The sequence below is a fragment of the Molossus molossus genome, unplaced genomic scaffold, assembly GCF_014108415.1.
Source record: "Molossus molossus isolate mMolMol1 unplaced genomic scaffold, mMolMol1.p scaffold_m16_p_18, whole genome shotgun sequence".
NCBI classification, from domain to species: Eukaryota; Metazoa; Chordata; class Mammalia; order Chiroptera; family Molossidae; genus Molossus; species Molossus molossus.
In genome coordinates, this window is record NW_023425353.1 from 63,261,753 (window position 1) to 63,288,472 (window position 26,720).

The 26,720-nt window shown below is 61.2% G+C and overlaps 1 protein-coding gene across 2 annotated transcripts; it reads right to left on the reverse strand.

Annotated features, from left to right (window-relative positions):
* Positions 1-1,184: 1,184 nt before the first annotated feature.
* Positions 1,185-26,720, reverse strand: PLXNB1 (plexin B1). Of its 2 annotated transcripts, none has more exons than XM_036266932.1 (38): positions 26,692-26,720; positions 22,650-22,702; positions 20,875-21,987; positions 19,746-19,928; positions 19,269-19,397; positions 19,045-19,145; positions 18,589-18,721; positions 18,152-18,308; positions 17,771-17,879; positions 17,587-17,695; positions 16,528-17,199; positions 16,198-16,320; positions 15,889-16,011; positions 15,510-15,603; positions 15,255-15,427; positions 14,946-15,097; positions 13,503-13,608; positions 13,190-13,326; positions 12,731-12,907; positions 12,335-12,506; positions 11,928-12,170; positions 10,988-11,152; positions 10,756-10,904; positions 10,025-10,125; positions 9,723-9,940; positions 9,440-9,618; positions 9,246-9,312; positions 8,886-9,032; positions 8,010-8,178; positions 7,682-7,785; positions 7,524-7,608; positions 7,139-7,311; positions 6,822-6,982; positions 6,597-6,744; positions 4,481-4,545; positions 4,263-4,338; positions 2,907-2,981; positions 1,185-1,873 (listed from the first exon to the last, which is right to left on the reverse strand). In XM_036266932.1, the coding sequence occupies exons 3-38, from the start codon at positions 21,979-21,981 to the stop codon at positions 1,769-1,771; spliced, it is 6,387 nt and encodes a 2,128-aa protein (XP_036122825.1). In that variant the 5' UTR covers positions 21,982-21,987; positions 22,650-22,702; positions 26,692-26,720; the 3' UTR covers positions 1,185-1,768. The 2 variants fall into 2 exon arrangements, with proteins under 2 accessions (XP_036122825.1, XP_036122824.1); XM_036266931.1 differs by lacking the exon at positions 26,692-26,720 and adding an exon at positions 26,308-26,549.

Sequence of the window (26,720 nt, forward strand, 5' to 3'; positions counted from 1 at the left end):
CGATGTTTCTCTCTCCCTCTCCCTCCCACTCTATCTGAACAAAATATCGAAAAATGTCCTCGGGTAAGGATAAAAATAAATAAATTCCTTTCAAATACCAGAGTATCCTTATCTTAGATTTCTGTAAATATTTGGAATTGGGATAAGCCATCATCCTTAAGATGGAACACTTTTTGGGGGGTGGGGTTGGGTTATTCCTCACCTGAGAATATTTTTCCATTAATTCCCAGATAGAGTGTAAGGGAGGGAGGGAAAGAGAGAAACTTTGATGTGAGAGAGACACATCGATTGGTTGCCTCCCACATGACCCTGACCAGGGGCTGGAGAGTGAACCTGCAACCCAGGTATGTGCCCTTGACTGGGAATTGAACACATAACCCCTCAGTCCACAGGCTGTTGATCCAACTGCTGAGCCAAACCAGCCAGGGCAGGATGGAACACTTTGAAAGGGAGGTCCACAATGTATCATCATTCAGCTAAACCAGGCAGTTTGGGGTCTGGGCTATGGGAGTAAGCAGAGAGCCAAGGGGGAGAGCTTTGTGCAGACCCTGAGGGATGTGGGCTGGCCTCCTGCTCAGGCCACGGGTGGTCTCAGTCAAGGGGGCGTCAACTCCCAGCCCTACAGACCCAGCCAGCAACACAAGACCCAGGAGGACAGCCTCGAAGCTCCGCTCCAGCTACAAACCAGGAAAACCATACAAGGCAGCCTTCACACAGGCAGACAGCTGGGTTAGGAGACCCCTCCCAAGATGCCTTGACTTAGAAGACAACCCAATCCAGTATCCAGGAGCCCCTGAGAACACCCAGGCTACCAGGGTTTGGGAAGTTCAGAAACAGGACGGTGGGAAAGGGTCCCTGGGTTGCCTGCAATGCCATCCTTTCCTAGTTCCCTTCCAGACAGGCGGAACGTGACTGGAGGAGTCAGGACACTCAAACTGCAGACAAGGCAGACCCCTGGAGACTGCAGACCCCTCCGCCTTCGTTGGCGACCTCTCCAGCCCCATCCTGGGCGGGGCTCTCATTTCCTTCATGGACTCTGACTCCAGCAGCCCTGGAGTCTGGAGCATCACCCGGGAGCCACGAGACCTGCCCCAGGGTGCAGATCCCACCCCTGCGCCCTCCTACGAAGGGAGGGGCTGGGCAGAGCCCACGCAGCAGACGCCACGCAGTGTGTTATCCTTTAATGAAGAGCTGGGTCAGTGTGGCCACCACTCTCCCCGAGGCCCTCTGCAGCAGACGCCCCGCCACTGGCTGCCTGAGGCAGCGTGGCCCTAAGGCAGTACCCCTTCTGAGGGGTCAGTTCACGGTGGCCTGGAGGAGGCGGTCATCTCTCAGACCTAGGATCGTGGCAGCAGCAAAAGCTGGAGGCAGCTAAACTGAGGTCAGGGCTGATGGGGGGGAGGGCAAGACAGTGAGTGGGCCCTCCTTCCTCCCTGGGTCCGGTGGGATGAAGGCCAGTGTTCAGAAACAGCACCGTCTCCCAGGGGCTCCCTCTCTGGGAGCCTGTGCCGGGCCCCCCACAGACTGACATCACAGAGAACAGCCCACAGGGTCCCTGGGCTCGGGGAGCAGGCGAGGCGCCACCCCATCAGCTCTCGGCCACAGGCTTGCGAGGTAAGGCCAGCAGGGCCGGGGCAGGGCCACCGGGAGACTGGGGCCACCCCCACTAACTGCTCGTCAGGCTCTACAGCATCTAAGAAGGTGTCTCTCCCTCAAGGCGCCGGGGCGGCCAGGCAGGGCTGCGGTGACAGCAGGGCTCGCCGGGTCCCTACAGGTCCGTGACCTTGTTCTCCACGGCCGCTGCGATCTGTTGCAGCCGGTAGCCCAGCTGCATCTTCTGGGCCGTGCCGTCCTCCTCCAGAGCGGTGATGATCTGAAAGGCAGCGACCGGCCATCAGGGGACCCCAGCCTCCTCAGACACCAGGGCACGATTCGGGGTCCCCTCACTACTTCCTGTGTGACCTCGGGGCCTCGCCAGGGGGAGGGAAGAATACCCAGTCCTGTGGGTTTGGAGGGTTAGTGAGCCGCAGCACCTGGCGCTCGTGGTGACGAACACCCGGCTCCCCGGGGAAAATCGGTCAGTGCAGGCCAGCCCCACCTGCCATGCTGGCCTCCCCATGAACCCCCTAGAGGCCCTGTTACTGCCATCTTGGCTCCCCACCACCAGGCAACAAGCAGGGACCCGATGACGTGAGGTCCTGCCCTCGTGAGGCTCACGGGGGGGAGACAGAGACAGACCACAGATGGGGGCCACCTCAGAGGGAATGGTAGGAACCAAAGGTGCCCATCTCCCCCACACCAGGCCCCCACCACCCGGAGAAGGTGCCTGGACTTCACACTGTGCGTCACTCCTTGGTGAAAACAGGCTCACTCCAGGCCTGGGCCACAAGGCGGCTCTCATCTCTGAACAGCAGTGGCCACACCCCGATGCCATGCAAACATCTGGGTGCACCATTTCAGCAGACACCAGGAGGCTGACTGCTGGGTGCTCTGATCTAGAGGCCCAGCCCAGGAATCCCCAGAAAGACGGCTCTATTGTGAACTCACTCACCTTGGCCCTGTGACTGGACCCTCCTCTCTGGCAGCCCGGCCGGGCCCGGGCCCGGGCCCACACCCACACCCACGGGGCGACCATGCACAGCACTGCCACCCATGGACTCGGGCAGAGAGCCAAGCAAGGCAGCTGTGTGTTCCTCCCGGTACATCCTGTACACCATCTCCGGGCCCTGCTAATTCCCCAGAGGCCCACCACCATGCCTGGGAGCCCTGCTGAGGAGCCCAGGACGCAGCCCCTCCCCTACTCTGAGCCAGGGGGAGACCCGAAGTCCCCCCATGAACCACAGGGCCATATACCCTCCCACATCTATCTCCTCAGCCCTCCAGCCAGGGCCCCGGGTGCTGCCCACCTGGTCATAGTATTTGTTGATATACTTGTAGAGTTCGTGCAGGGCCACTCGTGCTCCTAGGTCTCCAGAGTGGTTCTAGGGAGGACAGAGAAGTGACAGAGATGAGGGGTGCTGCCAGCCACCAGACAGCTTCCAGAGCTCAGGGAGGAGCTGGGGGAGCAGGGGCCTGGGAGGTGGAGGAAGGGACAAGCCCCGCAGCAGGATGCAGGGCCCCTCTCAGATCGGGTCCCAGGTCAGGCGTGCTCAACCAGGGACAGGACGGCCAAAGGGCCTCCTTGGTGGGGAGACCACAGGTCTGCAGTTTCAGCAGGGTCTGCGGGCCCCCGCGGCCCTTGCCCTCCCCGCCCGGGCTCCGGCTGGAACCGTTGTCCCAGGTGACTGCAGAGCCAGCTGCTGCTCTGGCCTCACTCGTCTGTCCTGAGGTCACACCCAGGCCCCTCCGCGGGACACCTCAGGACAATGCAGTTGATATCACCTACTTGGGGAGCTCTTGCGGGGATCAAATGAGGAGATAATCAAATCACCTCACACACAGAAATACCCCGAAATCATAGCTATTATTATTGTGGTTATGATCGTCATCATTTCAGAACCATGGTTCATAAATTGCTGGGGTTGATGTTGGGCCGCTGCAGGAGTAGGTGGGCATGTCTAGAGCACCCAGGGAGGCAGAGCAAAGGAAGACACGGCAGGCCAACCCAGGCAGTCCCGGGCTGAACCCCAGCAACTGCACCACCTTGGGGCTGTTGTCCACAGACCCCAACCCCCTGGCTGAGTCAGGTGAGGTGGCAGCTGCCAGGACAAGACTTCTGCTGCTTCCTTCTTCTTTTTTAATCCTCACCCGAGGATTTTTTTTTTCCTTTTTATCTTCAGATAGAGTGGAGGAGAGGGTAGAAAGGGGGAAAGAAACATCGACATGAGAGGGACACATCAACAGGTTGCCTCTTGCACGACCCCAACCAGGGCCAGGGATGAACCACAATCGAGGTACGTGCCCTTGGCCGGAATCGAACCAGGGACTTCGGTCCACGGGCCGATGCTCTACCGCTGAGCCAAACCAGCCAGGACAGACCTCTACTGCTTTCTGATGAAATGCTGGGAGCCCTGGTCTTTTATTTTTTATTTATTTTTTGTGGTATGTGCCCCTAGCGGGAACCGAACCCAGGACTCTCTGGTCTGCAGGCCGACACTCAACTGCTGAGCCAAACTGGCCAGGGCAGCCCTGGTCTTTTAAAGTGGCAATTAAAACATTCTGCCGAGGTTCCAAGAACTTCCCTGCAAAGGAGTATATGAAGGGGGCAGGACCCTCATGGCAGGAGTCTGTGCTTAACCCAAGAAGCAGAGGGAGGGCCGTACCCGGGACAGCTCAGCCAGGATGGAGTTCATCTCTTGATCGCTGGCGGGGATGGTCTGTCTGATGTCTGTGTAGTACCTGCCAGAGATCATGGGGACTGTAGCTGCTGGGACAACAAACCACTCCTCACCCTACCAGGGCCACCCCTGGGCCTCAGCTGTAAGCACCCACCAATCTGTCCACCTGTGCCCCATCCCAGCCCCTTCCCCTGCCCTCGTACCTTTCCACCATCTGTTTGTACCGGGGGATGTCCCGAGCATACAGAAGCTTGTTGATGGGGGAGTCCTGGGTGCCAGCAGGCAAGTAGTAAAAGGGGAAAGAATGATGAGAGTCCCCTGAGTGTGACCGACTGTCCCAACTTTCTCCGCGTTGTTTTAGTTGTAACCGTCCCAGTCCCAGGAACGCCCCTCAGTCCCAGGCAACGGGGACGGCTGGTCACCCTAGCCCATTTCCTTCTGCAAGGACCCCCCTGCCTCCTCCCTCCCACTGAGCCCAGTCCCTGCTTTGTCTCCTGAGTTTCTCCCCCAATTACTCCAAGGTCATTTCTCAGCCTGAGTGCCTCCCCCCGGGTCCAGCAGAGAGCCCGGCATGCGGGCGGGAGGGGCCGTGGGCAGCCCTCGCTGCTCCTGTGCTGTCCATTCCGCATAAGAGCATTTTATTTTACTTTTTATTTTTTTATCCTCAGCCAAGGACATTTTTCCATTTTTTGTTCAGATAGAGTGGGAGGGAGAGAGAGAGAAACATCGACATGAAAGGGACACATCAAGTGGCTGCTACCCGCACGACCAACCAGGGCAGGAACCGAACCTGGGTCTCTCCGGACCGCTGGCCGACGCTCTAACCGCTGAGCCAAACCGGTCAGGGCTCATACGAGCATTTTAAAAATCAGAAAACGCACTCAGGAAATGAAGTAAATCGCCCAGGCCAAATCCCACGTGGCTGAGCTGGGATTGGAAGCAAGTCTCTCAAATCAGAGCCCACGGTTTCCACACACCCAGACACATCCTCTACCACCAAACTGGGGGCCACTCCCAGCTCTGTGCCAGGGGCTATGGGCTCTGGGCAGCAGGCTCCTGTTGCCCGCACCTGCTCCCTCATCCCGACACTGCTGGGAGGCTGAGGCAAGATCGCTGCCCCTAAGAGGCCCAGGGCAGGAGGCACGCTCCTCTGCGGCGCGCCTGGCACTCCCGGTTTGGACCACTCTGGAGCTACCCCGGAGCATCAGCAGCTGTGCTGGAGGGCAGGCAGTGAGAAGAGCGAGCAGAGATACCCCGCCACCCCGTGGCGTGCACTGTGGAAGTGGCCCCTCGGTCCTGCTGTGGCCCTGCGGTGCTTAGCTCATTCAGGTAGAGCAAAAACAGTTCACAAGACAGCACTAGAGTGGAACTTCCCGTCATTTCTTCATAGAGATGTGGAGATCTCTCTCAAGAGGCCACAGGGCAACGTTGCCAGGGTCTGGACTAAGCAGAGCCCCATTCGTGGATCTGCGAGGGCCCTGCCTGCCAGGTGACCCCATATGCCATGGGACTCTCTGGGCTCTGACCACAGAGACAATACAACCCCACCCTCTGCCACCGGACAGCCCTGGCCACACCTCCCTCCATGAGCCACTCCCCGGGCCCTCCCTCTGGTCTATGCGGGCAGCAGACATCGCCGTGCTCAGAAATCAGACACACAGGCAGCCTGGAGCTGCCCTGTGATCGTAGAATCCACTTTTCCACCTGGAAACCACCTGGTGGCCCCACCACCACCTCGGGCTCACCTCCTCCAGTCTAAGCTCACTGTAACCAGAAGCCCAGGGATCCCATCTTCCTTATCCTCTACATCCAACCCCCAGCTTCTCCTGCCCTGCACCCTCTTGTCCACCGTGAACCTGGCCACTGCTCCTCCCAAGGACAACACAGATTCCTCTGTGGACTCCAGGCTCCAGCCCAACCACTGCACAACTGCCAGAGGCTCCACCTGACTCAGGTCTGACACCCCGCCCCCACCTGTTCCCAGGCCTCCAGTGGCTCCCGTGGTCCCCTCAGGGTAAGCCCTCACTTGGTGGCCCTGGCCTCCTGCCACCGCAGCAGGCTGTACTTGCAGCCGTGTCCAACCCTGTGAATCAGCACATGGCATCCCCTGCCCTTGGTCGTCCTTGAGGAATGAGGCACCACCACCTCCCAGGGAGCTCAGGGAGCTCAGGGACAAAGCCTGGCCTGGGGCCTGGAAGCAGAGACCTGTGTAGCCCTCCTCCTTGACACCCTGGGGGAAGCCTGGGGTCTGTGTGCATGTACAACACCCCTGGACACTCTGCCCCGCCCCACCCACGACCCCGTCCTCCCAGCGCTCACCCGGCCCAGCTTGTGGTCCGCCAGGGTGCAGGCATCCATGAAGGTCTGCGCGATGACCAGGAGCACTGCATCCATGTTATCAGACGTCTGCACGTCGAACACAAACTGTGGGTTTTTGATGATATTGATCCAGAACCTCAGCGGCAAGCTGCGGGCAGGGAGGTGTGGCTGTGAGTGTACTGCAGAGGCAGGAGACCCTGCGCCCTGGCCGCCGGGCCACCCCACCTGTTGGTCTTCCAGATGTGGACAGTGTCCTGGTCGGAGATGCCATGCAGCTGCGCCTGCTCATCCAGCAGGTCAAAGAAGTACTTTACAGCGAGGGGCACAGGGCGGCTGGTGCTGAGAATCACCTGGAACAGGTCGTCCACAAACGTCTGCAGGGTGCCCTGCAGGGGACAAGAAGCACAGAGGAATCTCTGTGGTCAGCAAGGGGACCTCAGCTCAGCTTGTGGCACTAGGCCTGTGTGAGTCCCATGCCACCCCCAAATCCCACGAGTGGCTGTTGTCCCCCACCCCCCACTGCCAGCCCTGTCCCCACCCACCTTCATGGACAGCAGGCGGGTCAGGTAGATTTCAGGGATGGCCTTGGCTCGCTCTCGCTCCCCACCCCGAAGGCTGCCCCTCCTCGGCCTGGGTGGCTCCGGCTCCTCACTTGGCTTCACCAGGTGCCAGGGCCGGATGCCCCCCTCATCCACATCCTCCAGCATTGGAGTCCCTGTGCCAAGACCCCACCACTTGTCACCTCTCATCAGGTGCCCCCTCCCCTGAGTCCTGGGGTCCAGCCAACTCCCAGGAGTGGGGGCACCTGGGGAGGACTTGTCTGGGTAGAATGGAAACAGACACAAGCCACCCTGAGGCCGAGTTCCCTTCCCCATTACTGGGCAAAGCAAGGGCAGGGGCCGTGGTGGTGGGAGAGCGGGTACTCACTCTCTCCAGGGACGTAATCCTGGTTTTCCCGAAGAACGTGCTTGGTGAGGCAGGGAACCAGAGCCACAGTTGCTCCATCTGGGACCTGCTGACCACAGCTGGTGACCCCTCCACCAGCCAGCCCCCCCCGCCCCTCCTCCAGCTCCCACCCCTCCCACCTTGTAGTGCTGCAGGGTATTCAGGCGCCTCCATAGACCTTGGACCTCAGAAGTCACATCCTCGTCCGAAAGAATGAGATGCCCGGCCACCCCAGACCGCCACTCTGCAAGGGCAAGGTGGGACCGGGGCCAGGCTTTCCGGTACACCCTGTCTGCAGCAGAACCCGTTTCTTCCTCCCAGGGACACAGACCCCTCCCCATCAGGGGCAGCCCACCTGTCCACAGACCAGGAGCAGGTGCCCCTCGCCAGGTGAGAGGCCGTGCCTCTATAGCCCAGCTCCGCCCCTCACACCGGGCCAGGAGCAGCCCAGCCTCCACCCGCCCTCACCGACATCCAAGGTGCGAGGGTCCAGCCGCTGGGCGAGAGGCACTCCTTTATAAAGCTGGTCCAGCATCTTCTCTTTGGCCTGGGAGATGGTGTCACAGTCCAGGACCTTCACAGGCACGCCCTGGGCCTCTCCTGCCCCAGGCCCCACAGCCAACAGCACATTCAAGGTCTACACAGGACACATGGGAGCCGTCAGGGCTCATGCCACACAGAGGATGACCAAGACACAAGGACAGGGACAACCCGAGAAGGCCATCAGCAGCTCCCTCCACTGTGGCCCCAGCCCCTGGCATAGTGCCCTAGCGAATATATGGGGTAAATGGCATAAAAGGTGAGTAAGCACAAGGCTCTCTTCACTCAGGTCCCCAGGCTCTTGGCTCAGCTGGTCAGGCGAGGCACCTGACGGAAGTTCCCATCAGCCTAACGGACAAGCAGTTTGGCGAAGCCTGAATGGGATTTCCCAAAGGAACTCTGGGTGGGTCACTAGGGAAGCAAACCGGGACGTGACAGCAGTCTGCCAGGGTGCTCCAGCCTGGTGGGCACATCAGTCCTGACGGGACAGTGAGACCATGGCCCAGAAACACTCAGGCCCCAGCACAGAAGGGACTTGGACTGGTCCCAGGCAGGGCTGGCTGCTCCCCGGACCCTGCCTGTGGCTACTCTGACCCCATCCTAAGCCTGGGGACCTTCTGAGGCCCTATCCTTTCCTCAAGGTCTGGCCCTCAAGCTTCTACCCTGCTAAGCTAGTCTAACCGTCTCTCCCAGAGGCCCTCCTAGCGCTACCCCGATAGTCACACACATTCACACATGCTCACACTCACCCCTTGGGACTGACACTCCCGGGCACGCACACATGGGCACGACACACTCCCTCACCAGGGGACGGTACTCCACGTCCTCTCTGAGAAGGCGGTTGTCATTCAGGGTGTACTTGGCTTTGCCAGTCACGCTGTCCACCGGACCCTTATCTACTTGATGCTTAATCCCACGGAAGAGCATGTACAGAGGTTCCCCTACGGCGTCCTGGGGGAGTGGCAGGCAGTTAGAGCCCCTAGGGCAGAGGTGTGTGGACATGACCCACACTGGGGAAGGGGACGGGATGCAGGCTACAGAGGACGTAAGGTGACAGGAGACATGCTGGGCGGGCGTGCAAAAGCTGCATGGGGGCCAGGGGCTGCATGGTTTGGAGACTGCCCCTCCCTGCAGGGGAGCCCCACCCACCCCTGCCTCCCTCACCCTGACAAAAGTGTAGAGGCAGATGGACATCCAGTTGGTGAGCAGCTTCTCCACCACGGTCTCTGTCCTGGGATGACAGGGAGGGGTGGAGGCAGGGAGGCAGGGTCAGCAGGTAGGGCCACAAGGCTCTCTTCTGTAGACCCCAGGGCCCGGAGGCCCCGACTCGGCTCCCGGTGCTTCCATCACCCACAGACCTGCGCAGCATCAGCTTGGGGTTCTTGGCCACATACTGGGCCACCAGGTCACTGAGCAGGGTGCGGAGGATGTCCGTGAAGTACTCAAGCTTCCCATGCAGTGCCACAGTGAGCAGAGATGCCACGTAGGCGCGGTCCCGAGCTGAGAAGGTGCGCTGGCTCTCCAGGGTGTGGATGAACTGGCATCAGGGAGAGGGGATGGGTGGGCAGGAGGGGCCGATTCAGAAACCCAGGGATGGAGGGGGCGGGGCCAAGAGGGTCCAGGTATGGGCGGGGCTGGCACCTTGGTGAGGAAGAGCTTGCTGTTGAGCAGGTTGGAGAGCTGCCCTAGCCCTTGTTCCACAGTAGGCCGCCTGCTCTCAGGCACACCCAAGTCCCGGTGCAAGGGCGACTCCTGGTGCCCGGGGAAGAAGATTCTCTCAGCATACACCTTATAGTCAAGGAAGGGAATGCCGCTGCCCAGAAGGTCACTAGTGAGATCCGTCATCTCGGTCATAAGGTCTGTTGAGCAGAAGAGGCCAGGTTTGGGCATTCAGCCATGCGACGGAAGGCGTGGCAGCCTGGGGCCCCTTCTCCGCAGCTCACCCGTGAACTCCTTCTTGCAGCGGTCCCGCACACTGCTCTCCAGATTCTCCAGCTGGATCTGGACCTTCTTGTAGTCCCTCAGGGCCTGCTTGCTCTTCCTCCTGCTCAGCACCAAGGTCAGGACGAGAAAGGCTGGAGAAGGCCACACTCTGCTGGTCCCACCTGACCAGGCCTGCCTTGGCCAGCAGTCTAACCCAGCCATGCCCAGCCAAGCCCAGAATAATTTAGCCTGTCCCATCCCAGGCAAGTCATGTCCACCTACGTCCTGTCTAGCCCAGGGGTCAGCAAACTGTAACCAGGCCAAATACACCCGTGACCTATTTTTGTCCATAAAGATTTACTGAGGCCCTGGCCGGGCAGCTCAGTTGGTTAGCACATCATCCTGATACACCGAGCTTGCAGGTTCGAACTCTGGTCAGGGCCCATACAAGAATCAACCAGTGAGTACACCAATAAGTGGAGCAAAAAATTGATGTTTCTCTCTCTCCCTTCCTCTATCTCTCAAATGCATCAATAAACTTGAAACATTTAAAGATGTGCTGGAACACAGCCATGCTCGTGTCTGCATGATGTTTACGGCTGCTTTTGCGCTCTAATGGCCTAGTTGAGCAGTTGTGACAGACTGCCTGGCCCCCAGCCTGAAAGAGTCACTCCCTGACCCTCTACAGGAAGTTTGTTGACTCCTAGGTAGCCTGCCCCCTCCCAACCCAGCTACATCTGGCAGCACCCACCTGTACATGAGGACAATGACGATGACTCCCAGAGCCAGCAGAGAGATGCCCACACCCAAGCCCACCTGGGCTGCCATGGGAAAAGCCACGGGGCTCTCGCCATCATACTGCACGTGGCCCAGGGAGAAGCGCAGGTTTCCCATCTGCACCTGCATGGGGAAGCCACCTGTGAGCAAGGCTTCAGCACGTGCCCAGTGCCCGGCCCGGCCCAGCCCAGGGCCTGCCCACTGACCATGAACTCAGGCAAAGCGTCAGGTGCTTCCCGGAGGGGCGGGGGCTGTTCCGCAGGGGGCTCGCAGTACAGGTGGTGCCGAGTCAGCGTCTTCACCACACAGAAGCCAGCCCCTATCATGGCCACGACCTCCTCCTTGGACATCGCAAGGTCCAGATTCTCCCCCTAGAACACGGGTCACTGATCACTTAGAACTCTTCCCTGAAGGGATGAGCTGGTGGTCGCTCAGATCCTCCTGTCTCCCCAGGTGAGGGAGGGATGATCCTGAGACCTACTCCCAAGAGCAGGGCTGATGGTGCCTCAGCACCTCATCCCCTGTACGTGGGGCGACAGTCTCATAGATGTCTTCCAAGCTGCCATCCATTCCTGGTCCTGACCTTTCTCTGCCCTTCCCTCTGTCTTCCTCAAGTCTTAATCTCCAGAGCTAAAAATCTTAAGACTATAAAGTTGTCCCAAATTCTGCCCAGTTGCCTAACAAGGCCACAGCCCCTACTATGCCTGCTGGCCCCACCGGGTCGGTGATGATGGGCTGCCTACCTATGGTCTTTCAGAATGCCCACCTACCGTGTGTGTCAGAACATGTGCCAAGTGTGTCTGCATGAGCCAGGCTCCCAAATGGGCATCAGCCCAGGCAGCCGCTGTGTGCCATGCCACCCACCTACTGTGTGTGCCAAACCATTTACATATTGTCACTGAGATGCCTGCCAAGGAGTATGTCAAGACCCAGGCCACAGGAGCCCGGTCCTGCCAAATGCATCAGGCTGGGCACCCCACCACCAGCCCCCTCGGCCCTCACTGCATGAAGGGTGAGGTGCCAGGTACGTCCACCAGCCCTTGCTCTGGAGTCGTGCCCGGCTCGAAGGCCCCTCCATCACACACAGCAATACCGTACACCCAAGTGGGAGTCTTGGGCCCTGCCATGCCCGAGGAGAAGCAGTACCTCCACGGAGAGCACACTCCCAGGCTTGTGCCGGAACGGTGTGGTGGGGTCCTCAGGGTTGAGGGGTTGCAGAGTGGGATCAGCTTCATAGGAGAAGGGTGTAGGGTTCAGCGCGGCGAAGTCAAAGACCAGGTTGTCGAGGATAAATTCTACCCGGACCCAGGGGTCTTGGGGCAGGCCCGGGAGGGCAGGTGTACGGCACGTGATGAGCTGGGAGGACTTCACGTGGCAGGGCTCCTCAAACTGGGCAGAGGGAGGGATGCAGGGCAGGGTCAGAGCAGGGGCCTGCAGGGCGGGCCCCCAAAGATGGCACCCACCACCACGGCTGTCCTTGGGGTAGGGTGTGGGGTGAGGCAGGGGGTGACAGCTAGCCCAGCACAAGCAGGGGATATCCATGGGTGTCCTACGTGATGTCCGCCACAGGAGGCGCCAGGGGAGCACGCTGTCTCCGGGGCCACACGGCGCCTCCGCCCAGGCCCCTGGCCCGGCTGCAGTGCTCTTGGCGCCACAGTCACTCGGATTCTCGGTGTCTGTACCACATCCAAATTCTGGCCTCGAACCCATATCTCACGTCCTCCACTGCAAACAGAGCCCATGAGCCACTCAAGGCTTTGACAACCAGGCTTTCAAGCACAGTCCAGTCCCGGCTGGGTTAGCTCAGCCCCAGCCCGAAGCCACAGGGGATTCTCCCCACCAGCAGCGTGGGAGCCACAGCCCCCACAGAAAGCCCTACACATCCCCCACGTCCCAGACCTGCTAGGCCCTCTCTCCCATATCCGTGCAGCATGCCCTGGGCCCAGCACCTGAGGAAGCTCTTGGTGGGGCCAGCAGAGGTGATGTTGGGGTCTGACGTGTACTCAAACTGGCTGTGTTGCAGCTTCCGCTCCGTGGCTCCAAACCACACAGCCACAGGGAGTGTGGCAGGCGTGGGGTGTGGGCTGGTCTCGCACCACAGCTGCTCCGCCTGCTGCCCCTGCAGCCTAGGGAAAGAAGGGAGGAGTGGAGGGCAGGCCCGGCTGCAGAGGGCCTGGGACGGAGGGATGACTCCACGCCAGGGGACCCACTCAAGTCTCAGCTCACTTCCCTTCAGTCTGACTGCCATCTCCGCGGGGGACCCTGCAGGCTCCACTCCTGCAGCAGCTCAGCTTTGGGAGGGTCTGGGCACTTTCAGACGGAGCAGACTCGGCCCTCTCCCCTTCTCTGTTCTCCCCGGGACCCCACCCTGGAGTGCAGGGATTTCTGCAGAATGAGGAAGCCCTCACAGGTGACAAGGCTGGTCTCCAACTACCACTCGGATGTCCTCCAGCCGCCCAGTCAGGAGCTTGGAGCCGCGCAGGGTGAGGCGGGTGCCCCCCGCTCTGGGGCCTCGTGAGGGGAAGACGGAATGCACCTTTGGGTCCTGTGGGAAGGAGGATAAGGACAGACAGACGTCAGGCCAGAAACAGAGAGGCGGGGGAGCCCAAGGCAGACAAAAAGGCCCTGGGGAGGGGAACCCAGGCAGGTGAAACCAGGTGGGCTGGAGGAGCCACCAGAGGGGGCGGCCCATTGGCAGCTGGGGGCTCAGCAGTCAGGTACCTGATAGGCAAAGTCATGCTCTGAGACGCCACGTCCTCTTCCAGGGACCTCCACTGCCACAGCGCCTGCCACTTCCTCCCCACTGGCCTCAGTGATGCACACGAGGCTGTAGGCACAGGGCAGGCTGGGTGCCAGGCCACACCGAGGGCCCCCAACTGACCGCCCTGCCCTTCCCTGTCCCACTTAGTCAGGTGGTCTTCCCGCGCCCCAACCTCCACGAGACACAGAAACCCTCAGGCTTTGGACGGAACCCCTATGGCACAGCAGGAGGCTCTGCGGTCTGAATTAACACTCGTGCTTCCATCGTTCAGGGTGAGCCCGAGCTCCCTGGCAAGGAGGCCTTTCTGTAAGGCACAGATTCCAAAGCAGCCGGTGGGGCTGAGCTTCCGAGTGGGCCTCACTGGCCACCTCGTGTGTACAGCACCTGCCACTTGCAAAGTGGTGGACATTTGATTTCCTCATGGAAAAAAAAGCCCCTGAAAGCCTCTAGTCAGGTCTAGGGTTAGACATGAACGGAAAGCGAGCAATCTAAGAAAATGCTGGGTCTTAGCCAGAAAACAAAAGCTTGGGGCAAGTTAATGTTCACAGTGTGAAGCCTGCAGTGGCTTAACTCCGTGACATTGTCACGGTCACTGAGAAAACAGAACAGGTGATGTGTGAACTACACAGCAGAGGTTCCAGCCAGAATATATTATAAATCACTTCAGTCTCATGGTTCAAGAATCATTAACAGTCGAGACAGTCACCTAAAGTTCTCCGTCATAGCACATTTAGGGGGGAAACTACATGTTCTTCAAAGTCCTGTTTAAAACACATTACCTGGCCCCAATACCAGCCCACAGATTCACATCTCCGTGGCTAAGGACCTGCTCTGTGGAGGCTTGGGCAGGCTCTCCAGGTAACCCTGACATTCAGCTGGTATGGGACTGATTGTGGAAGGCTCCTTGGGAGTGTCCCGTGTATGCACTCTGGGGACGCTGCAACTCCCCGACAGGTTACTAGGAGCCAGAAACTCTGTAAGCCGTGAGCCTGAGAAGGGAGGGGGACCCAGGGGTCCAGGGAGGGAGGAGTCCTCCCAGGATGAGTCTTGGGGAAGAAGGGTAGTTGGTCGGAAGGCCAGCCCGAGTACAGCTGTCTGGGATCAGAAGACGCTGTTACCATGGCTACATCCACAGTCATGTGGATGAGAACACCTAGGCAGAGCCACTGGTCAGGTCTGGGCAGTGGCTGGGCCCCAGGCCTAGGAATGACCCACCAGTGGCCCAGGTCAGGAAGCTGCAGGTCTGTGCATAACAGCAACCCCAGCGTTGAGTCACTGTGACCAGAACCAAGGAAAGAGGGACGAGGGAGGGCAGATGAGTACTGGGTGGGTGGCCCTGAGCAGCAAAGCCAACTGTGGAGCCCACAGGGTAGGCCCTGCTCCTGTTGGTCCAGCCAGCTCACCTGCTGGAGACCTCGTATTCCTGAGCGTCTACCACACAGGGCACTCCAGCCACCCTGACCGTGTCCTGCACGTCCTGTACATGTTGGCCCAGGTTGGAGCCCCTGATGGTGACACGGGTACCTCCGTCTACAGGCCCAGTCAGTGGCTCCACCTGTTCCAGGACAAGGACTGCTCACCTCCACCCACCTGTCGACCCCTGGCAGCATGGAGAGACAGGCCCAGCCTCCCTCTGGGACCCGGGCCCACAGCAGCCCACCCTCCCTCCACGGGGGGCAGTGAGGCAGGGACGCGCCAGCGTTTCAACACACCGAGTGGATGAGGGGTGCAGGGCACTGGGTGGCCACGGCCTCGGCCTCCGCACAGGCCTCCCGAGCCACGCAGCGTGGACTGTCCCCCTTGCACCACACACAGCCGTACTGGGGCAGGGCAGTCTGGCAGTGGCTGCAGTCCCCGTGCCCCACGGAACAGTCGTACAGCACCACTGGGGAGGGCAGAGGCGACGGTGAGAGGCAGGCCGGGACGAGCCCTGCGCCACCAGCCAGCGCCAGCCCCAGGCCGCTCACCGTGAAGCCCGTGTGCGCTGTCCACGCGCAGACGGCCGGCCCGGCGCAGGAACAGCCCCACGCGGAGCTCTGGCTGCAGAGCCGCGTAGCTGAGCTGGAGAAACAGGATGCAGGTAAGTCTGAGGCTGGGGAGGCCGGGGCCTGGGGGGAAGGGTCAGGGAAAGGACCAAAACGACTCGTTGTGGGAGCACAAAGTCAGAGGTCAGAGTTGGAGTGCAGGGACCCCATGGGACCAGAGTCAGAGGTCAGAGCTACCAAGACTCCCTCGGGATCACAGGGTCAGAGCTTGGGTGGGGATGAGCGTGGTGCAGCCCGCTCAGGTTGGTAGCCAGTCTGTGGCCAGGGCACCGCTGCCCACCCAGGCACTCAAGACCTGCACCTGGTGCTGCTGGCACGTGACGTGGCACCGGGTATCTGGAGGCACCTCACACTCGACCTGGGCCGCAACCACCACCTCACGGCCCTCCAGCTCCATCACACACTCATTGTCTCCGGGGCTGTCCTGAGGGCAGAGGACAGGGGGTCGGGGCAGCTTCAGGGGGTGGCCTGGGAGCCTGCAGGAACCCCAGCACAGCCTCTGGGTTGCTCTGAGGCCTGGCCCATGCCCTCTTCCTGCTCCCCAGGGCTTCATACAGTTTGCCAACAGCCAAGGAGGCCACAGCACCGCCTGCAAGCAGGACACGCTCACCTGGAGGAGGCGCAGGTTCCGGCCGAGCAGCTGCACTTTTCGCTCCACGTGCACCGGCATCAGCGTGGAGCCCTGGACGCTCTCCACACAGGGGCAGGCGCCTGCACCCCGGTTCACCTCTTCCTGCAGGCACCAGGGACAAGGCCGGCCATGGAGCCCGCCCTGCCACCTCGCTCCTCTCCCACAGAACCCCAGGGGCCAGGCTGGTGCGGGGCCACGGCCCCCCGACCCTCAGTCCCGGCCGACGCAGAACCGCAAGGTGACGCAGGACTGCAAGGCGAGGCACCTGCCCTGTCCCCTCCCAAGGCCCCTTCCTGGGCCGGGCCTCACCAGCTCCCAGAGCCCGGGGGTGTCGTACTGGTAGTCGAGGCTGGACAGGAGAATGAGGGGGGCGGGAGGGCCCTCGTGCTCAGCCGAGTCGCCATCACCTGAGAGGAGGGTGGAAGTGGAGAAGGTGGGCGTGTCACCCCCTGTCCACTCGTCCGCCTCAGGCAGCTCGCCGCCTTCTCTCATGAGCCAGTCCAGAGCAGGCTTCGTGGAGCCAGCGGCCCCTGGGAAAGTGGTGGTGGGAGCAGTGCTGGGGGGGTGGTCCCGGTGTACCGCGGAGGGGAAGTCCGCAGGGGCAGGGGACAGTGCCTCTGCATCTGAGGGCGATGGGGGGGAGGCCAAGAGGTCGTCAGGTGTGGCCGTGGGTTCAGAGGCAGTGAGAGCAGGGGCAGTGGCTGCAGGTCTGTCCAGGGGGTGGGGAAGGCGGGGCTCCTCCTGGAGGGGCGACTCTGTGGAGGCTGAGCCATTCGTGGGGCTAGGACCTGCCCACGGCCCCCAGGGGCTGAGCAGGGAAGGCCCGGCCCCACGTAGGATATCTGAGGCTGTGGCTGAGGAGGGAGCCCCAGGCTTGGCGGGAAGGGTGTCAGGAGCAGGGGTGACCGTGGCCTTGGGAGCTGTAGGCGGGGAGGGGGTGGGTGCATCTTTTGTCGGAGGGGCTGGGGAGAGCAGCGGGCTCTGAGGGGAGGCAGAGAAAGACAGGAGGGGCCGCTCAGCGGCAGGGCGGGAGCAGGCAGCAGGCAGGCAGAGGATGTGTTAAGAGGAAAGGAGACCAAGGAAAAGAGAAACAAAAACAGCTCATTAATTCTCCAAAGGAGAAGAGGGGAGGGCAGGCTCCGGGCGTCTGTGCTGAGGTGGGACGCGAGGCCCAGACCTCCCTGCCTCTTGGCTACAAACGTCCTCTCCTGGACGGCGGACGGCCCTCTCCAGTGAGTCGTCACACGGCAGCTCAGGTGCTCACGACAGAGCCTCACGTGGGCAGGCAGGCACACAGACCCCGGGCCATCAGAGAACGCTTATCAGGGGACCCCAAACCCACGTGGCCCAGCCCAGAGTCACACTCACCTGTTGGCTGACCACCATGGGCCCGGAATCACACGAGGCCTTGTGCGTACACAGGTGCTGCCAGACACACCAGTTACACCCCCAGCGGCTGCTCACGCAGGCCTGGCACCTGGACAGAGCACAGCCATGGAGCACGAGGCACCACAGGGCAGCCTGGGCCTGGGGGTCAGGGTGAGGGACTCACTGCGCAGACTGGTGAAGGTCAGTGATGGCCGCACAGTCATAGAAGGAGAGGGAGGCTCTGGCAATCACGACAGTGCCAAATCTGAGCTCCACGCTCACGGAAACGTGGTCTGCAAGGGGGGAGAGGGCCAACGCTGAGGAGCAGGGAGAGGTTTCCAGACACCAAGCCAATGTCCCAAGACCACACAGAGTGGGGAAGGGTACCCAGGGCTGGGGGCTTTAGGGGCGTGGGGACTAGTGGAGGGGGGCGGGGAACTCAGAAAAAGGTGAGCTTTTTGCATGAATTCACACCTCACCCAGACCACACCCCTTGGAGCAAAGTGGGGCGCAGGCAGGGCTCACAGGGCTCCAAGGCCCCGGACTGGCCCCTTCCCTCACCCACCGGCTCCTCTCGGCAGCGCCGGGGCTTCACTGGGGTCTGGGGAGGGGCACATCACACCAGAACCGGTCAGCAGGGCAGGACTCTGGTATTCCCCAAAGTGGCAGGAATATGACTCCCCCAGCCACAGGGGTGGCAGGTCAGGTACCAACAGGAAAACCTGCCAAGAGAGGCCAGGACACGCTGTTGGAGTCACTGGGCAGCAGATCAGGGCTCGTGCTTAAGGGGCACCCAACATAGGCAGACACCAGTGGCCACCCGCTCCTGAGCCTTCACGAACGCCCTCTGGCCTGGTTAATAACAGATGGAGAAAGCAAGGCCCCAAGGGAAGTGACTCGTGCAAGGCCGTGTTGTACTTAGTACACCTGACACCGAAATCTAAGGTGCCGACCCAGTGCCAGAGCCCTCCCCACCAGGCCCTGCCTGCTCTGCTCACTCACCTCCCTCCTCTCCTCTCGGCTGATGCTGGCAGGACTCATGGCTGCCACCTGCAGACAGCCCAGCTCAGGCTGGAAGCTCCACAGCCATGGCTCTGGGTCCTGGCCCCGCGAGCACTCAGAACGGCGACAGCACCTGGGCAAGAGTGACCAGTGTCCACCTGTGACCCTCACAGGGCCACTGCAAGTTCATGGAGCAGGGACACCTACAGTCCTGGGGACCTGGGTAGCGTCCTACTGGGCCATGACACCAGGCTGGGTGTGCTCTGGCAAGACACTGATACCCAGGGTGAAAGATGGAGTCAGGGATTGGAGCATCCAGGGGTCAGGAGTTGAGAGTCAAGGACCAAGGACCAGGGAGCCTGGACAGGGCAATTATGCAGGAGCATTGAGGACACGAGGCTGGGGATAGGGCTGGGTTTGAGGTCAGGAGGGGTCAGGAGTCTGTGAAGCACTGACCTGCCAAGGAGCACACACCACCCACAGTATGGGTCCCTGTGAGCAAGACAAGATACACAGTCCAGGTGCTGAGCACAGGAGGCCACAGGAACCTTGAGAAGCTGTGACAGCAAAGCGGATTTAAGGCCAGCAATCCAAATACTGGTGGCTCACCCACAGAGGGGCCCTGGCCTAGCCCAAGGCCCCTTCCAGCAGCCAGGCCCCAGCTCTCGCCTGGCACTCACTGTGCTCTGGGTCATGACATACAGGTGCTCGAAGGACCCATCAAAGGTGAGGTCTCTGCTCACCGCAGACCCCTGCTGGATGCTCTGTGTGGAGTACGGGCGGCCATCACTTTTCGGGCCCAAGTACACCTGAGATCAGAAACCATAAGGTCTGGGACCCAAGGCCATGGTCATAGGCCCAAGGTCCCCCTCTCCCCACAATGAAGCAATTTACAGATAGATTTCCTCCTAGGCAGTACAGGTCACAGCACCCAGCCCTGGGGGCAGAAAGAATCAGAAGGGGTGGGGACCACAGTTAAACACTACCCAGCCCTCGGAAGAAGAGTACAGGTGATCTCTCCCAGCCTGGGGCTGGGGCATATCCTGATCCCATCTCCCAGCCCCAGGGCCACAGGGTTAGCTCTGTTCAGGCTGGGTCCCCAGCAGCCTGTCCCCTCCAGACCTTGGGGCAAGGCCCAGTACTTCCTGTGGACTCACCCTGTGCAGCTGCCCTTGACTGTCACCCAGGAAAGCAATAGTGTGTCCATCCTCCATGGTGACTGCCACAGCTGTTAGCTGAACTCCTGGCCACTCTAAAACCGGCGTGGCTTCCAGGGGGACACGGCTGGCCATGGGGCTGGGTGTGTGGTCCGAGCCACAGGGATAAGCATCCAGGGTATCCTGCAGGCAGCAGGAAGTACCAGTCAGGCCCTCCCTGGATAACCTCCCTGCCCTGTTGCCTTCCTGGGCTCTCTGCCAGTTCCCCCTGAACAATTCCGTCCTCTCTGCTGGGCCTCCTGGGACAGCCTCGTCCCTGCCCCAGGCTCTCTGCCAGCCCTCCCTGACAACACTGCCCACAGCCACATCCTTGGCCCTGCCTTGGTGGCTTATCTCCAGCTGCCTTGGACAGTCTCCAGCAGCTCCTTTCTTTTCTTCTGATTCCCACCTGCCTGGGGCCACACCTTTGCCCGGCCCGAGCCTAGCAGCTGTGTCTTGCAGAGTATGCATAATTTCAGCCTTTTCCTGGACCACTTCTCCAAAGCCTCAGTAGCCTGCACCCTCACCTCCAAGTCCACCCACCTGGGCCCTGGCACCTCTCACTGACTCAGTGCCCTGTATGCAGCTTCTTCCCTTTTTCCTGCACACCCCCTACTGGTGATCGAGCCTGCAACCCGGGCACATGCCCTGCCCAGGAATTGAACCGGGACCTCCCAGTCCATGGGACCACGCTCAATCCACTGAGCCACGCAGACGGGGCGCTTCTTTTCCCTTTTTTTAGTCCATCCTAAGGCTAGAGCCAAACAAGTCTCAACCTCACTTGACCTCTTGTTCAAAAACTTAAAAACAACAGGTCCCACTCTCCCCTGCCTTCTGGGTGGCTGTCCTATACCTCAGAACCCTAAACACCCTCTCAATCCACTTACACAAACGCCACCCCTTCAGCGCCCAGCCCAAGCCCATCCCTGTCTCCCTGAATGCCCCTCCCTCACTCCGACACAAAGGAAGAAACAGCCATTGACCTGATCAGCCCCCACACCACCACCAGCTTCCCTCGGACTCCCGGGCAGCTGCTTGGCAGTGAATGCCTGGTCAGTGGCCTCAGGGATGGGTAAGTGTCGGGACTCACCACGGGCAGCTGTGCACAGTCGGAATTGACATCATACTCGATGTAGGCCACCTCGGCCCCATCCTCCGTGCGGCCCTCCCGAGTGTAGCAGGCATCACGTGTGAGATTAGCAAGGCGGTCCACTTCGTCCAGGGGGAAGGCACAGAGGGCAGAGGCCCCAGATGCCCCGGCAGCTGCCGCCGGGGGCCGGCCCACAGTGGACGGAGCAGCCGAGGAGAAAGCTGCAAAGAGCACCTCCCCCTGGGCCACCTCCCTGGACATGGCCACAGCTGCAGCCTGGATCAGCCCGTAGCGGCCGCCCTGGCAGGCCAGGGGCAACTCCACGTAGGAGTAATAGTGCTGGTCCCGGAGGCACACGCGGGACACATAGGCACGAAAGGCTCTAGACTGAGCCTGCAGGTCCCGTCGCAGGAACAGAAAGTAGGCGCTGGCCCCGCGCGCGAAGGCGCTCACGAAATGGTGGCTGTACTCAGACAGGCGGCCTACGGCCAGCTTGGCCGTCTCCTCGTAGGAGAAGGCAGCCTGGGGGTCTGATGGCTGCAGGGCCCGGGTTGTGATGGGAGGGATGCCACCCCCCACACCCCTGCTGGTGTATCCCCGCCCCACAAACAGGAGGGGCTCCCCAGCTGAGCCCTGGGCCACCAGTCCCACCGTGCTGACCTCAGGGTCATTGGCAGCCACATACTGGGTGTCCCCAGGCCGCTCCGGCCGCAGCAGTAGCTGCTGGAGCTCCCCCAGGCCCCGCTGCTCGCAGACCCCCTGGTGCACACTCCCGCACACCACCAGGGCCCCTGGGCTCACCAGCAGCAGCTGGTTCAAGTTGTTGGTAGGCTGTGCCTGAGGGCACTCATCAAACACCACAGGTGGCAGGCAGTCCCTGCTATCTAGGACAGGGCCCGTGGGCACGGTGGCCTCTAGCTGTAGCCCTGGGCTCAGCTGAAACAGGAAGTTGGTGGCCCCCAGGTAGATGGTGCCCGAGGTGGGATCCCGTGCCAGGTGCTGCAGATGTGTGCCATTGGGAGTGAAGGCCGCCGGGGGAGAGGGCTGGAGGGTGAGCACCCACCCCGCCCAGAGCGCCTGGAGAAGAGCTGGGCCAAGGGCAGGCATGGTCACCTGGCAGGGAGAGAGGCAGAGTCGGGCTCATGTGGCCACTGAGTACCATGGGGCCACTCGTGCGGGACAGGACTATGCCACTGCCAAGGTGCCTCTCCTAACCTGGGGGGTGAGCAGAGGCACCATGGTCCAGGAGGACCCCAGGACCATATACCAGCAAGGGGTCGGGAGATTTTTCCTGGAAACTTCAACATTGCGTTCTCTGCAAGCCCTATTCTCTCAGGAGACCTTGACCCCACCCCACCCTCACCCTGCACTGCCTGTGTCACCCACCCCTGGGTCTGAGAGTGAGGGGCTATAGGGGCAAAGACATGCGAAACACCTCATCCCCAGGGACCAGAGCCTGGAAGGGGCAGGTGCGAGTAGGTGATGGGAAGGAAGGGCACAGAGCCCGGAGGAGGGGGCGGGTCCCTCTCAAAGATGTCAGTTTCCTGGGCAGAAGGAGGAGGGAGGGTGCGGTCCATGGGCCGCTCGCATGTTAAGGCAGGGTGAGAACCGGAGGAAGGGCCTTTCAGGCTGGGATCCAGAAGGGTAATAAGCACAGAACCAAAGGATCGGAGAGAAGAAGGGAGTTAAGGCTGCCAGGGAGGAGGCCTGGAGAAGCCCCAGTAGAGGGGGCAGTCACACTTCTCCCAGGTGCCTAGGTGTGAGGTCAGGCTCACCTGGCAGGGCCAGCTGGGTCAGGAGACAACAGCATGACCTGTGGAGGAGTCACCTAGGCAGGGAGAAAGCAGAGTATGAAGCTGGGCATGTGGAGGCAGCACAGAGGTACCCCCTTCCCTCTGCCCAGCCTGCTGGTGGAACTGGGCCCAGCCTGGCCCTCAGCCACCAAACACATTCCACAGGGGACGCCTCCTCAGAGCCCACATGGGGAGGGGGAGGGCAGCGGAACCAGGAACCCTCGGGGCCTGGGAAAGGGCAGCTAGGAAGGAGCCGGATGGCTGGCAGGGCTCAGCGGGCCCCCGGCAGGCCCTGTCTGCCCGCAGCCCCTTCTCCCTTTCCGGCACTCTCCCATTTTCACCCTCTGTCCACCTTATCACACCCCCATACAGACCAGGGGCTGACCTAGCCTCAACTGCCACCAGCACACAAGCAGACACATGCTAGGACAACCAAGAAGCATACATACCACCCAGATGCTTGCACACACCCACACGAGTACATGGGTGCTTGCACACACACACAGATGCACACAGATACAATCTGTGCACACAGAAACAGGCAGACACACCGCCCACACTTAGCCACCTGCACAAAGACACATCCACACAAAGACAACCTCGTTCCACACAGAAGCACACACATCGCACAAATATGCACTTTACACAGGCCTGTGGCACATGTCGTCCCCACATACCAGACATTCAGACACCCACATAGAGACTCATGCACACTCCCCCGGTTCGAGCCCTCAGTCCCAGAGGGCTATGGAAGCCAGGCCATCTCTTGCTATTTCCTCTCCAGCAGGTCAAAGCAGAGCCAGGACCTGGTGTGGGGAAGAGGACTGTCCTAGAGTAAGTCACCATGTCCAGCTATGCCCCCCATCCCCAGGAGCTCCCCAGCCCTTGGCTGCCTGCTCTCCTCACAGACCCCTCCTCGCAGGCCCCAGATAAGGCCTGCTGGGACCAGGAAACCATAGCAACACCATCTCCCCCAGGCCCAGTGGTCCCTAGGCAGGAGCACCAAGGTTGGTAAAGTGGTGGGACAGGCTGTACACCACAGGCCATGGGACACTTCCCCTACTTGCCTGTGCCCAGGCCACATTGCCCAGCCCCTCCTGCCACACAGCTGCCAGTCTGCCTGTGGGAGAGCTTCCCTCAGCTCAGGGCAGCTCCTCCCAGCCAAGGGCCCCACGGGGTGTCCCCGAGGCTGCCCCAGAGTGCGTGAGGTTGGGCCAAAGGCTCCAAGGAGGGTCCAGCAGCCCGGTGGGAGCTGTGGCCACAGCCCGGCTGGGCACTGCTCCCGAAATAGCTTGGGGGTTTCCATTTTTAGTGTGCAGAGAACAGGGCAGCTCTTTGGGAGCAGGAACAAGGCTGCCTCTGTTTGCCACCCGAGGGGCGGGGGAGGGGGCCGCAGGGAGAGTCATGAACCCGGCCAGAAGCCCAGGACTGTGGCAAAGACAGGCTTCCCAGGAGCCCCCCACCTTGTTTCCAAGGGATGAGGGAAGAAAGTTTCTTCCTCCAGGAAGATAGGGTGTGCCTGAGGTTGGGCAGAGGCCACCGCAAGGCCACCCCTGCACCTAGCTACTATTCTCTCCCCTCCTGCCACCTCCTGCTCAGGGATGCCTGGGGCAGAGGGTCCACAGTTAGACCAACATTCACTCCTTTATTTGCTTACAAACATTTGCTCAGAGCCTTCTGTGTGCCAAGGCTCTCCAGCCCTCAAGGGGCAGCAACTAAGACACTCCCCAGAAGTAAAATCCCAACTAGGTGGCCCAGAGGAAGAGGGGCGGGATCAGAACAGCTCCTGGCCAGGCCACAGAGGAGGCTGGAGGCTGACCCTCTGGGAAGGGCAGCAGGCTTCTTCAATCACTGCATCAGGGCCTAGAACTCCCGCCTTTCCCCACTTACCACCAGCGGGGCAGGCGAAAAAGGACAGTGACAATTTCTCCTCCTCCCCTGGGCACTCCTATTTCACTCAACCTCTGCCAGGCCACAGAGCAGCCCCCAGGCCTCTGTCAATCCTACTTCACAGGACCTTCAAGCAGAATCGAGCACATCCCTCCCCACCCCCGGAGTCTTTGGGGGCACCCCAGGACCTGTGATAAAGGTTGAACCCCTCCAGCCCTGGCCCTCTCCCATCACATGCCAGTGCTCTCCCACGCATGCTCCACGTGCCTGACCGTCTGAGCTGCAGGCTGCCGTACTCCTCCCAGCCATCACAGGCTGTTCCCACCGCCTGGAATGCCCACTCCCCCTCTATCCCATTAACTCCACTCCCAACCATCACCCCCCAGGGAAGCCTTCCCTGTCCACCCCGGCTGCTGAGCCCCCCTCCCCCCATGGTGGCTATGCAGCTCTGCCTTGGGCCGAATGGGAAACAGGACTGCTGTGACCATTAAACATGACATGGTGTATGCCTGGCATTAGTGGCATCAATCAAGGCCACTTTCCCCCTGCTCCGCCCTCCCACCCTGCGCTTGAAGCTCCTTGAAGGTGGGGAGTGTGGGTGTTGATTCAGAGGCCCCAGCAACTGGGACAGATCAGGATAGCACAAAGCAGGTGCTACTTGTAAGAACCCCCATTTCATAGCCAAGGAAACCCAGCCAGTAGGGAAGACATGGGGCTCTCTAAGCTACTTGGCCTCTCAGAGGACAAGCTGTGAGCCCCACTTTTATTAATGAGCAGGCCAAAGCTGACTGAAAAGAAGGGTTTGGAGCCAGGCCTCATGTCCCCAACTTGCACAGCCAGGATCTCCTGCCCCTTCTGCAGACCTCTGGCCCCATCCAGGCTCAGAGCCAAAGCCTCACTCTGCCTGTGCCCAGGCTTGTCCTGAGGTCTCTTCTGGCTCACCTTTCTCTGGACCTCTGCAGCAGGGCCTACGGCTGCCTAATTTCTGTCTGCAAAGAGCAAGCACCTCCTGGGCCCTTCTGGGGTTGTCTTCACCAACCAAAGGGGCTCACAACCTCTGTCCTTCCACACCTGGAGAAGGGTCACACCCAGCCCTCACTTTGGACTCCTGGAAACTACCGGGAAACTGGCCTTTCCCGGCTCCTGCTGGGTTCCAGGGTCCACCCAGGAGGAGTTCCTCATTGACAGAGATGTAGTGCACACTGCTCTCCCTGTTGTCTGTATGATGACATGGGGTGGGAGGACCCACCATTTACCGGGCACCTGCGAGGGCTCAAGAGCCATCTGTGTACCGAGAAGGGAGTCCCCGTCTGTGGGTGCGTGGCAGGAGTTTCACAGTCTGTATTTGTCGGTTGCACCGATTGCAGCCTGAAGAGCTGTTCCTACAAGAGGGGAAGCCTCGACCTCCCCATCGACTCTTCCTCGACCTTCCTCCCCCCTCCAGACCTCGCGCAAGGACCCCACCAGTGGCCTGGGAAGCGGGGGAAGGGGCCGGCGGTTCTGGTTGAGGCGGCGGCGGCGAGGAGGGGGCTCGGAGGAGCAGCTCCACCTCCTCTGTCTCCCAATCGCGTTACAGGCGGAGCCGCCAGAGTTTCCTTTACACGGAGAAGTGTGGTCCCAACTTCCAGCACCGAAGCCGCCCACCACTCACCCGGCTGCCCCTGCCTCGGGGATCGGGACCCCAGTCCCTTCCCGCGGGGTGGGGCGCGCCGCGCCGGGTCCCCACCGCCCGGGCCCCGACCCCACTCACCACCCGGCCGGGCCCCGCGGGACGAGCGGTGAGGCGGGCGCCGGCCGCCACGGGCTCGGGCTCGGCTCGGGATCTGCGCGCGGCGACCTCGCTGCCCACCCCCTCGCCCCGGAGGTGGGTCTGGCGTCGCAGCAGCTGTTACCCGGAGACCGAGGGGCGGGAAAACTGCGCCCGCTGCCCGCCCTCCCGCCGCGGAGCTGCCACCGCGGGGAACAAAGGAGACAAAGCCCCGTCGGCCGGGCGCTGCGCTCCGCTCCTTCCCCCGCGCCCGCCGGGCCGCCCTCCCCCCGCGCCGCCCAGGCCAGGCCGGAAGCAGCCGAGAGCCGGGCGCGCGCCCCGCGCTGCCCGGGACCCCGCATTCTACCCCGCGGGCTCCGCACTCACCGCGGGCTGGAACCCGACCCGTCCCTTGG

Excerpts from the sequence above, each read along its gene's own strand:
- PLXNB1 (XM_036266932.1), bottom strand. The coding sequence starts at position 21,981 with ATGCCTGCCCTTGGCCCAGCTCTTCTCCAGGCGCTCTGGGCGGGGTGG. Across the intron at positions 19,929-20,874 it reads ACTGTGCACAGCTGCCCGTG|GATACCCTGGATGCTTATCC; the intron begins GTGAGTCCCGAC and ends TGCTGCCTGCAG. Across the intron at positions 8,179-8,885 it reads ACGTGGAGTACCGTCCCCTG|ACCTTGAATGTGCTGTTGGC; the intron begins GTGAGGGAGTGT and ends TGTCCTGTGTAG.